This window comes from Felis catus, chromosome D1 (genome assembly GCF_018350175.1).
Source record: "Felis catus isolate Fca126 chromosome D1, F.catus_Fca126_mat1.0, whole genome shotgun sequence".
Classification (NCBI taxonomy): domain Eukaryota; kingdom Metazoa; phylum Chordata; class Mammalia; order Carnivora; family Felidae; genus Felis; species Felis catus.
The window spans coordinates 87,070,338-87,082,785 of NC_058377.1; the positions used below are offsets into that span (position 1 = coordinate 87,070,338).

General features: G+C 36.3%; 1 protein-coding gene across 3 annotated transcripts in view; it reads left to right on the top strand.

Annotated features, from left to right (window-relative positions):
- The window catches only part of QSER1 (glutamine and serine rich 1), an 83,862-nt gene extending 79,730 nt beyond the window's left edge, over positions 1-4,132 (top strand). For all 3 annotated transcript variants that reach the window (XM_023239677.2, XM_023239679.2, XM_006937176.5), the window contains one exon: positions 474-4,132. In XM_023239677.2, coding sequence (XP_023095445.1) covers positions 474-614 — 141 coding nt within the window. In that variant the 3' untranslated portion in view covers positions 615-4,132. The remainder of the gene's footprint in view (positions 1-473) is intronic.
- Positions 4,133-12,448: the final 8,316 nt, after the last annotated feature.

Consider the following 12,448-nt stretch of genomic DNA (forward strand, 5'->3'; position numbering starts at 1 on the left):
TTCAATTTCCTCAAAGGTGTAATGGTTCTAGACAGTAGTATCTTTTTTGACCAGCACTACCAGTTTTTTAATAAAGAGTTAAGTTGGCCCAAAGCTATACTTGATGTGTTTGATGATAATGTGCTGGAAAGATGGTCGTGCAATATATGTTGACTATTTTTACAATGCTCTGAAATGTAGAATTGACCCCAAAATTGGCCACTTAAATTTAACACAACTGGAAGCAATTGAGAAAGTTTGAGCCATTTTTTCTAGCTTCCTCCTTGCCCTTCTGGAACTAAAAATGATAGGATTAGACTTCACCTGAATTTATGTGACATAATCATTCTCCATGGATGGAATTTGTTTTTTAAAGCAGTATTTGTAGGTGGATTCATAAATCCTTTTCATTCGAGATCTAGAAACAGTGAGCTCTTATTAAGAGCTAATAAAGGGATAAGTATAAGCTAATGTGGCAATTCTCTTTATTTTAGATTTCTTCTGTGCAGAAAAGAAACGAAGACTTAGGACAGGAAGAAATTGTTCAACTTTGTATGAAAAATGTAAAATGGGTAGAAGACCTGTTTGAAAAATTTGGAGAACTTCTAAATCATGTACAGCAGAAATGTTCCTAACATTTCCACAAAAATTCCGTCTATTTTATAGCACTAATGAACTGGCAGAGGCGGGTGGTCGAAGGGGGTGCAGAGCCTCAGATAACTGAATGTCAGGCAGTGGTCTCCTGCGGGTACACCTGCTTTGACCATAGAACTTGCATCATGACCTCTGCTGAAGGACAGCGGTGCTGCCCAGGAAGTCAGTCCTTTGGAAATGGACCTAAAACCCTACCACGTTTTTATCCTAATGAATGACTTTTCTATTTTGTAAACCATTGGGTAACTGAGTTTTATTTTCAGAAATGTTTTTTGACAAATGATGAAGCATGCACTAAATATAATTTTTCTTTATGGCTAGAGAAATAACACTTACGTAACTTGATTATTTTTTCCTGACTCTGACTAAATACCAGAATGAAAGAGAGGTGGCACAGAAAGCATATGTTTATATTCATGTCTGGCCACAAATGGAAAGTATTGTACATTATGTAAACAGATCTGGTGTGATGTGACATTTTGTATGAGAATATCCTCAATTTAAAATATGAAATTCAGAAACTGCATTCTGCTTTACGAACTCCTTTTACTCTTAACATGTTCAGGAAACTGGATGTGGAATTGGTGCAATTCTAGGACTGCTTTTTGTGTCAAATTATATTGTAATGAGAAAAACAATGACATACTATTTTCCCTATCTCGAAGAATATTTTCGTTTATACTGTTTTTCCTTTGGAAAAATTTTCAATTGTACATTTTATTTCACTAATAGTTGTATTTTTCACAAGGAAAATGTTGTGGTTATAATTAAGTTTGATGTATCTGTACTACACTTTCCATTATTTTCAGTAAATCTTATTTAGTTATATATGGAATTTCTATTGTGAATTCTATCTTGAGGTAACCATTTTTGTTTATACAGATTTGCTTCAGTGTTATCCACAATATGCATTCAGTACTAGAATTATTAGTTTAGCTTTATAAATGGAGTTGTGTTAGACACTGCAGTAATTGTCTAATTCATGAAAGTAAATTTCTTACTAAACTAGTACTTGATAAACTGATTTGTCAAATCAAAATTCACCACGTTATACGTTTGGAAGAATGAAATTTATGATTAGGCTACATGCAGTGTTAAACACAGCTTACCTAACTCTTAGAACTGCAAGTGGTAGAACTCTCCTTTGGTGCCTTTCCAACCTTTATACATGCTGTTGTAGCTTTCTTTAGTTTGATAGCTAGTGTTTCAAGTAGTATAGCTGAGACAGTGAATGTATTAGGTTCAACATGACCTTTTGTTTTATTTGTGTTTGCCAACAGGATGCCTTATTTGTTTGAGAAAAAGATTTACTAGTGTCCTTCTAAATGATCTCCTTTTTTAGGATTCTAAAGAAGTTGTTAATCATCATACTTTTTGTTTATTTTACCACCGTTTAGTGCCTTAAGCCCTATCAAGAAAGCAGTGTTACTGCTCAATGCCCAAATAAGACATGCTTATGTGGACATTGCTGTTGTCTTGATTTTGAGTTAACAGGCCAACTTCTTATACTTAAAACCTTGCTAAATTGGCAAAGAATTAAAGATAACATGTGACTTGATTTGAGAGTAAAACATTGTAGCATTGGATAGAAAATGAGTGAGTTAAGCTTACATATTTATTTTTGATGGTTATCTTATTAAAAGCAATAATTCTTAATCCAACAATCCTTGTACCTGCCATTAGATGAGATAATAATAGAAGTTTCTCTCAAGGGTTAAATGTTCCACTTCTGAAAGTTTCTAAAAAGACCTGTTTAAACAGTTGATTTTGAAAACAAAGGTAACCTATTAGATTCATTTTGCCTAACTCAAATGAGAGACTTACCAGTGAGAGCATCATAAAATTAATTTCACCAGGTGGAGAAGAGTAGGAAGCAGCCATATTTCTTTCTGATATTGACTCTGGACAGAATCGGTTTCTTTCGTTTCCAAAGTGCAGAGTAGATAACTACATCTCCTAATGTAGTGTTCTAAGTACATAAGTACATGTCTTTCCTCCCTCAGTTTAACTTTCCTGAATCATTGATGGTTGAAATGCCATCATGCATTTAGGTAACACTTGAAGTACATGTTTGAAATCACTAGCCACATTTCCTTGTTAAGGCCCATGGAAAACAGGTACATTTCCTTAAAGTTAATCTTATGTTTCCTATAGAAAATAACCCATTTCCTCTTCCACTGCAGTTGTCCTCAAAATGTTTGCAGTTGTATTCATTTTAGTAAAACAAGTGTTTTCATAATGTCAGAGGCCAAGTCTGTGATAACTGCCTGAAGGAGACCCAGTTGTTTGGCACTGTCTTCTCTCATTTGATCATTAATATAGGCAAGGGCCTCAAACTCAGGCCTTCGCAAAAAGTGGGACTATTATTATGATAACCATTCGTGAGTCCTTTCTTTGTATGAAGTTGAATAAATACCTAGCTGATTAGCATTCACATTCCTTGCCACGGAGTTTGAAATTTGTAGTATAGAAATAATTTTAGGTTGTAGATAGAATTAAAGAGGTAAAGCACACATTGCCACAACCCATGAAAAACATTTTTAAGAAAGATTGGATTTTCCTTCCTGCAGATATATCTGGAAATAATATAAAAAATCAGTTTGTGTTGGTGTTTATTTGTAGTTCAGACTGGTGGTTGTAGAAGGAGCTTCCTTGTTCCCAGTTTCATAATAATCCAGTTTCCACTTACTTGATCTCTAATGAAGTCACAAACTTATGATGATGTGAATTTATCATAGTAAGTCAACAATACAAACTGTCCACTCTTCTTTTACACTATCAAATAGAAAACATTGGTGAGGTGCAAAAATCTTAATTTAAAACAGGAGACGTTCAGATTATCTTTAAGTTTCTAAATTTCTTTAAGTTTCTAAAACTTGAAAATGATAGGTGACTCATACATTATTACTGGTTTCAAAGCTTTCCTCACATTTTTTAAAGTCTCACTTTCCTTTTAATATATATATTTATTTTTGTTGAAACAGCTGTTTTCCAATCTATGATTTTGAAGATACACCGATAAAAACCCAATGTAGCAGCAGGGTTATTAAATCAGCTTTGGGTCCCAAAAGTTGCTTCAGATGTGCAAGTTGTGAATTTTATTGTATTTGTAGAATACAGTTTTTGTTTTGAACTACAGTTTCATCTGCTTCTCAAAAATGATTTTCAAACAGAGTGAACTGTCCCGGGATAACTGCTTCTACCCATGTCAATTGCATTTGACACATAACTGCACAAATGAACAATGTACACTATTGGTTGTGCATTAACTTACATGTACAACTTTTGGCATCTATGTTCACAAATGCATGTTTTTGAAAATCACCTTTATTTATAAGTGACAATGATTGAAGTTAAGGATACAAAGAAACCTGCATTTGTAGCCCAGAGTTTTAAGTGGTCCATAACACAATGTATGGAAATGTGAAAGACAATTTTGTATATTTGTTTGTTACTAACTCAGATCATTAAAATGAAAACAATTTTTTAAACAACAAAATCAGAATGTTTTGAGGGTTTGTTTTTTTTAAGAATAGAAAACTGAGGTATTCTATTATCCAAAAGCGTCATCATGTTATAGATTCTTCACACAACACCTATTTTGTAAAGTCCTATTGTAAAGTTATTCGGTACAAATCTATATTAACTATTGAATATGTAAAAACGAGTTTATCCTGATTCATTAATTTTTAGAGTAATAATATCCTGCCTTTACCTTCATATGCTATTTTAAAACATTAAGTATTCCAAGTAAATACATGCTCAGCATATTTGCTGTGTTTTAAAATAGTTTTTTCCAAGAATCTTTACACCCAACGTGGGGCTCAAACTCACGACCTGATATCGAGAGTTGCATGCTCTACTGACGGAGCCAGCCAGACACCCCAATTAATTTTGATTGTAAAAGCACATTTCAATCCTTGACTTATTTTACATTGTTCAAAACCAAATCTTCAATCAATGATCTCTATCAAAAATTGTTTTAAAATTTTGTAACGTCCCTGCTTTATTCTCCATTGGTTGCTAAAATTGTGTTAATTTTCAGAAATAGTCATTATTCAAATATCGTAGAAAATAGTCATTAAAATTATATTGCAAACCTAAATGATAATACTTCTACACTGCTTTATTAATGTCTTGTTACTTTCTGGTTCTTTTTATTAGTGTTTTTTTTTATTTTTTATTTATTTTTTTAATGTTCTTTTAATTTTTTTTAAGTTTATTTTAAGAGAGACAAAGACAGTGCGAATAGGGGAAGGGCAGAAAGAGAGGGAGAGAGAATCTCAAGCAGGCTCCCAGCTGCCAGTGCAGAGCCCAATGTGGGTCTTAACCCACAAAACCGTGAGATTATGACCTGAGCTGAAACCAAGAGTCAGACTGAGCCATAGGTGCCCCTAAGGTTTTCTTTTCTAATGTTTATTTTAGAGAGAGAGAGCATGAGCAGGGGAGGGGCAGGGAGAGAGGGAGACACAAAATCCAAAGCAAGCTCCAGCCTCTGAGCTGTCAGCACAGAGCCTGACGTGGGACTCGAACTCAGGAACTTTGAGATACGATCTGAGCCAAAGTCAAACACTTAACCAACTAACCAACTGAGCCATCCAGGTGCCCCATTAGTGTTTTTTAAAATGAATTTTGTATCTCAGAGGAGCTCTCTAAAATCAATTATTTAACCTGACTTTCTCAAGAAATACGTGTAAGAGGAGACTTGTTTTCCATATGGAAATGTTTTTATTACCAGAAAAATAATAAAGTTACATACTTATTGTATGAAAAAAAGTCACAAAATATGAAAATGTAAAGAAAAAGGTATAAACCACTCTCAATATTAAGTCTTAACATCAGCCCAGAACATGCTTTCAATTCCCAATTTGGGATGGGTCACAAAATTAGGTATTAGCGATTAGCCCTTTTCTGTGGTGTGACTTTAAGTAAATTCTTAGATTTCAGAGATACTTGTGTTTAAATGAAAATGAAAAGGCACATTCCAAAGGGAAATAGCAACTATCTGGAGTATTGTTCATTTTAGGTTATATGTATATATATATATATATATATATATATATATATATATATATCCAGTTAGCATGAATAATTTAGAGCTGATCGGTTTCAAATAAAAGGAAGATAGAATTACCTAGTAGTCTGTTGTTAAACCTTACCTATTTTGTGATGTTAATCAGGAGTCCAGAAATTGCTTTGCAAGAATCACTTCTGTTTTACATATAATTTACCTGTAACACACTGAGAGATGTTTTCACCCGTAGCAAATACAGATTTTCTTTTATTTTAGCCCCTTACAATATTTAGAATAAGGCAACAATGAAAATCATTTAAGACCTAGAATAAAAAATAATGGACATGGTAGAAATTTTTCTTAAATTGTAGCAAGAAGGATCTTTTTCTTCTTTGTCCTTCCTCTCTTCACAATGTTTCTGTGTCTTTTCATTGCTTTTAACCCAGACTCTTATAAAGTTAAAAGCACTTTATGAAATGAAATGTTTCCTCCTTTTTTTCCCCATTTGTGGCCCAGGCTTAAGGAACATCCTTAAATTCCTCAAATGTGTGTTTTTTCTTGCCTCTAGTAGTTCTTGTTCCCTCTGCTGAACTAATCTTCCTTCATCTTTTAATTCTTCAGGTTTCACTTTAATATCACTTCTTTTGGATCAGATTAGGTTTTAACCCTCTGGCCCAGATTATGTGCCCTGTGATTCCTGTAATGTAGCATTTACCACACTTTGTTATGGTTACTTGACTGGTGCTCTTTACTGTGATATGATAGGACCTATGTGTGTTTTGCTCACCATTGCACTCCCAGCATCTGGTGCAATATCTGATCTCATTAAATATTTAATGAATAACTGGATATATGAAAGAAAAGTTACATGGAACATTAAATGGTAAAAACAGGAAAGTACTCACTGCATTTTGCAATAAAGGCATTAATGACTTTAGTGAGCAATGTGCAACTGCAGCGTCAGAAGAAAGCGACAATATCAAGAGCTTGTACAATAGAATACTGGTATTTTATGAAAAAGTGCAATGTAGTGGCCATTATTTTTTACATTTTGTCCTCATCTGCAGAGACAGCCCAGGGACCCTGATTTCACATTCCTCTCTTTTGGGCTTGAGACTCCAGCTGGAATAATTAGAGAACAAAGTTCCAGTAAAAGTGAATGAATGTTTCTGTTAGAAGTACTCGTTGTGAGTGAAATACTCGAGAGGGAGTGTTTATCTACTTGGGGAGCATCCTGCAAAGCTTCATGGAAGCAGTAATGATTAAGCCAAGTCTCAAAGGTTGGGAGAAATTTTACACAAACCTGGATGAAGAAAAAGGCATAATACTTTGTTTTCAGGAAAATGGTTTCTACTTGCCACTAAACTAGCTCTGTCCTCAGACATGTTATGTGAAGCCTAGTCTATTTTCTCATCCCGAAAGTGAGGTAAGAAACAAAGTCTTCTAAACTATTAATGTTCTTTGATTCTATAGAGACTGGAACGTTGGGAGAAATGCAGAGTTGTTCAACAGTAGCACCAAAGAGATAGAGCAGAACAGGAAGAATGACTTTACCACATTATTTCCAAGCTTTCACTAACTTGCAAGACTTAGATTAAAATCATTAAGCAGGTATTTTATACACACAACCTCCTGGCAGCGCTTAGTTTACCTTGTGACAGTAGTATAAGATTAGAAACATCTGCTCTCACCAGTCACTTGTGAAGTACTTAAGGTCATATCTACATCATCTTCACCTTTCTCGCTCCAACAGCACGAAGTATTTTACACAATAGGCTCTTAATAGGTATGTGTCGAATAGATGGGTGATTTATACATGAGTGTTCATTTGGACAGTGTTTTCAAGCTGGCCTGTAAGTAGCTCAAAATGCCATTAGTATGGTGCCTGACTGGCTCAGTCAGGGGAGCATGTGACTCTTAGTATCAGGGTTGTAAATTCAAGCCTCACGTTGGGTGTAGAGATTTCCTAAAACTAAAATCTTAGGGGAGCCTGGGTGGCTCAGTCGGTTAAGTGTCCGACTTCAGCTCAGGTCATGATCTCACGATCATGAGTTTGAGCCTCTCATTGGGCTCTCCGCTCTCAACACAGAGCCTGCTTCAGATCCTCTGTCTTCCTCTCACTCTCTCTGCCCCTCCCCCACTCACTCTGTCTCAAAAATAAAATAAAACAGTAAAAATTTTTTAAATAATAAAGTCTTTTTAAAAATGCCATTAATGTCAGTGGTCCATTACCTGCTTTCTCTATCTTTAAAAGAAAACCTCTCATCACTGTGCTTCTCAACAGACCAAAGTCCATTCTCTTAATTTTTCTATTTAATTTCCATTTAATCTATGGAAGTGAATGAGCTATCATCAGAGAGCAGCTGTCTTTAAGCAATGAAGCAAGAGAATTAAAAACACTAGCAACAACTTAGCCGAAAGAACTTGGCTTTCTAATGTATTTTTTAAATTAACCTTGTTTACAGACTCTTTTCATCAATGACTTAAAAACTGTTGATGGGACAATCAGTAAAAGTCTTTTCAATGCCAGTCCTCCATTGAGTTTATTAGAAGATAACGTTATTTGATTTAAGTAGAAGTCAGGAAGTTAAGGTTTTTTACAAATGCATTAATGTTATCACAGGAGTTTGCAAACAATTCACTATCAAAAAGATTATGTGTTAAAGCACCATTCACAAAGCATTGCAAAGCAAAAATTTGTCGTTTTAAAGAATGCCCACACTCATGAGCAAATACTGTGCGATCCAAATGGGAAACACGAGAAGTCATCACTGACTGGTAGCTGAGCACCACTATATTAGCTTTCTTGGGCTGCTATCACAAAATACCACAGACTTAGGTAGTTTAAACAACAGAGACTTATATGCTTACAATCCCAGATGCTGTCAGTCCAGATCAAGGTCCAGCAGTTGAGTTGATGGTGAGGGCTCTCTTCCTAGCTTGTAGATAACTACTTTCTTGCTGTGTCCTCATATGACAGAGAGACTCTCTGGTGTCTTCTAAGGGCACTAACCCCAACATGAGCACCCCAAATTTATGACCTCATATAACTCTAATTGCCTTTCAAAGGCTTCACTTCCAAGTACCACCACATTGAGGGTCAGGGCTTCAACATATGAATTGGGGGCAAGGAACAAAAACGTTCAGTCCATGACAATAACTGAGGTGTCAGTTATGACAGAAAAGCTGAAGCCTGCCCTGCAAATAGCACTGACTGGCTTAAAATTATCTCTGGTCTGGGGTGCCTGGGTGGCTCAGTTGGTTAAGCATCAGACTTAACCATGATCTCACAGTTTGTGAGTTCAAGCCCCACATTGGGTTCTGCTGTGACAGTGCGGAGCCTGCTTGGGATTCTCTCTCTCCCTATCTCTCTGCCCCTCCCCTGCTCACTCTCTGTCTCAAAATAAACAAACTTAAAAAAATTATATTAAAAAAAATATCTCTGGTCTATCCAGAAGCAAGAACATAGTTTATATATAACTCTTCTACCATAGAGAAGTGACCACAGTGAAACTCTCTTAGCATAGAGGTCAAAGCCTTGCCACTTTGAACTTCACATAGGCAAAAACAGACTATCAGTTCCTTCCTAAATAAACCCCCCTTTCCCAAGTTCTCTCTTCCCCAATTTTCTAAAAAAAAAATTTTTTTTTAATGTTTTATTTATTTTTGAGACAGAGAGAGACAGAGCATGAACGGGGCAGGGGCAGAGAGAGAGGGAGACACAGAATCGGAAGCAGGCTCCAGGCTCCGAGCCATCAGCCCAGAGCCCGACACGGGTCTCAAACTCACGGACTGCGAGATCGTGACCTGAGCTGAAGTCGGACACTTAACCGACTGAGCCACCCAGGCGCCCCAACTCTTCCCCAATTTTCACACCTTTTCTTGAATAAATGTTTCCTCACCTTTTATTTATACCTAGGACCTTTTAATTTTTTTTTTTACCCTATTTTTTTTTGAGAGAGAGAGAGCATGAGTGGAGGAGTCGCAGAGGGAGAGAGAGAATCTCAAGAAGGCTCCACGCTCAGTGCAGAGCCAGACTCAGGGCTCAGTCCCACAACCCTGGGATCATGACCTGAGCCAAAATCAAGAGTCTGATGCTAAACTGAGCCACCCAGGTGCCCCAAATGTTTTTTTTTTAAGAATTTATTTTTAAGTAATCTCAACATGGGGCTTAAATCTACAACCCTGAGGTCAAGAGTTGTATGCTCCACTGACTGAGCCAGCCAGGCACCTCAAATTGGTTGTTTTTTGAAAATAACTTTTACCAGTTTACTGGTTAATGGGTCAATGGAACTCCTCACACTATCATGCCAGATGTCAATCTCCAGCTGTTAAAAACTTTAAGTGTATGATTTTATGCAAAAAATTCAATGGTCTATGCCATGAGTTTTATACCATGTTTGCATGTGATAAAAATAATAATTAAATGTAATTAAAATAATAGGGAGCACCTAGCTGTGTCAATCCATTGAGCATGCAACTCTTGATTTCAGTTTTGTGGGTTTCAGCACTATGTTGGGTGCAGAGATTGCTAAAAATAAAATATTTTAAAAATTTTATAAATATATATATACACATATAATTTTATATATAATATATATATAGCTTAAGCAATAAAAATAATTCTTAAAATTCAGGGGTTTTTTGGTAAACTTTTAATTTTTAAAAAATATTTTTTTAATGTTTATTTTCTTTATTTGTGAGACAGAGATAGAGCGTGAGCAGGGGAAGGGCAGAGAGAGAGAGGGAGACAGAATCCCAAGCGGGCTCCAGGCTCTGAGCTGTCAGCACAGAGTCCGACACGGGGCTTGAACTCATGAACCATGAGATCATGACCTGAGCCCGAAGGTGGACGCTTAACTGACTGAGCCACACAGGCGCCCCAGATTAGTTTTTTTAAAGGTATTATTATAGGTATGAAATATTAGGGAATACATTTCTCTTTTACCTTTTGTTGTCCCTTAGTCCTTTTTTTCATGTTCCATTTTTTTCTTTTTCTTATTATATGTAACATTTATAAATATTAACCTTAATAGGAGCAAGGTCTATTTTTTTCTAAATCAGAGAGCAGCAAAACTTCCTTCAATTGGGAATTAAACATTACTCCAAATACGCATGTTGGCATGATTAGGTTTTTATTATATATTGAGATTATAGGAAAGTGATTTACTAACTACATTGTATCCAGTTCTTTAAATAAAAGAAAGTTTTGTCATTGGATTTAGGACTGCTTGTTGTGAACTTTGAGGTCACAATCTCACATCCCACTCAATGTTTATCTTGGTAAGTATGCCATTATGGTCCATGCCCTAAGTGCTCTGTGTGTATGTATTTTGTTAAAGAAAGTAGATGATTAGCTTAGTGGGTGTAATTTACTATTAATTCACTGTCTATAAAGACATTAGTTCCCAAGCCCCATTCTTTGTAAACAATATTATTTTTTGGCTAACTGGAAAACAATATTTATAATTCATTACCTAGTTTATAAAGTACCCATTCTGTACAAGGTGCTCTGCTTTTGAGATTTACACCACAATAAAAATTAGGATGAAGATAAGCTAAGATTTATTAACTAGTAGTGAAAACAGAAATTATTTCTTCTTGATACTTGGGCCAGTCATCCTGGGTCCTTTTATTTTTTATTTTTTATTTTTGAGGATTTTTCTTCTTTAATCTCTACACCCAACATGGGGCTGGAGCTCACAACACTGACACTGATTTCAAGAGTTGTGAGCTCTACCAACTGAACCAGCCAGGCACCCCAGTCCTGGGCCCTTTTATTTATTTTTATATTTTTTTAATGTTTATTTATTTTTGAGGGAGAGAGAGCACATGAGCAGGGAAGGGGCAGCAAGAGAGGGGGACAGAGGATCTGAAGCAGTCTCCATGCTTACAGCAGAGAGCCCATCTTACAAACCATAAGATCATGACCTGAGCCAAAGTTGGACGCTTAACCGACTGAGCCACCCAGGAGCCCCTTGGGCACTTTGAAAAATTAGGAGTGGGGGCACCCGAGTAGCTCAGTTAAGCATCCAAATCTTGATCTCAGCTCAGGGTTCTTTTTTAAATATATATATATATTTTTTTATTTTTAGAGAGAGAGAGAGTGAGCAGGGAAGGGGGTAGAGAGAAAGAGAGAGAATCTTAAGCAGTCTCCACCTCAGTGTGGAGTCTGATGCAGGGCTCAATCCCAACCCCTGAGATTGTGACTTGAGCCAAAATCAAGAGTGGGATGCTCAACCAACTGAACTACCCAGGTGCCCCTCACCTTAGGTCTTGATCTCAGGTTCATGAGTTCAAGCCCCCTCATTGGGCTCCACACTGGATATGGAGCCTACCTAATTAATTAATTAATTAATTAATTAAAAAATAAAAATTGGGGATACATAATACAACAGGAAGAAGAAAGATTTTTTTTTAACGTTTATTTATTTTTGAGACAGAGAGAGACAGAGCATGAACAGGGGAGGGTCAGAGAGAGGGAGACACAGAATCGGAAGCAGGCTCCAGGCTCTGAGCTGTCAGCACAGAGCCCGACGCGGGGCTCGAACTCACGGACCGCGAGATCATGACCTGAGCCGAAGTCGGCCGCCCAACCGACTGAGCCACCCAGGCGCCCCAAGAAAGATTTGTTAAGCATATACTATGTGTTAAACAATTAGCTTAATAAACATAACACTTTACTAATGTCTGGGAATATCTCAATTTCTCCTTTATTTTTTAAAGAACAGTTTTGCTAGATAGAGAAGTCTTGGTTGAGTCTTTTTCTTTCAGCACTTTAGAATATGTCTTCTTTCTTCA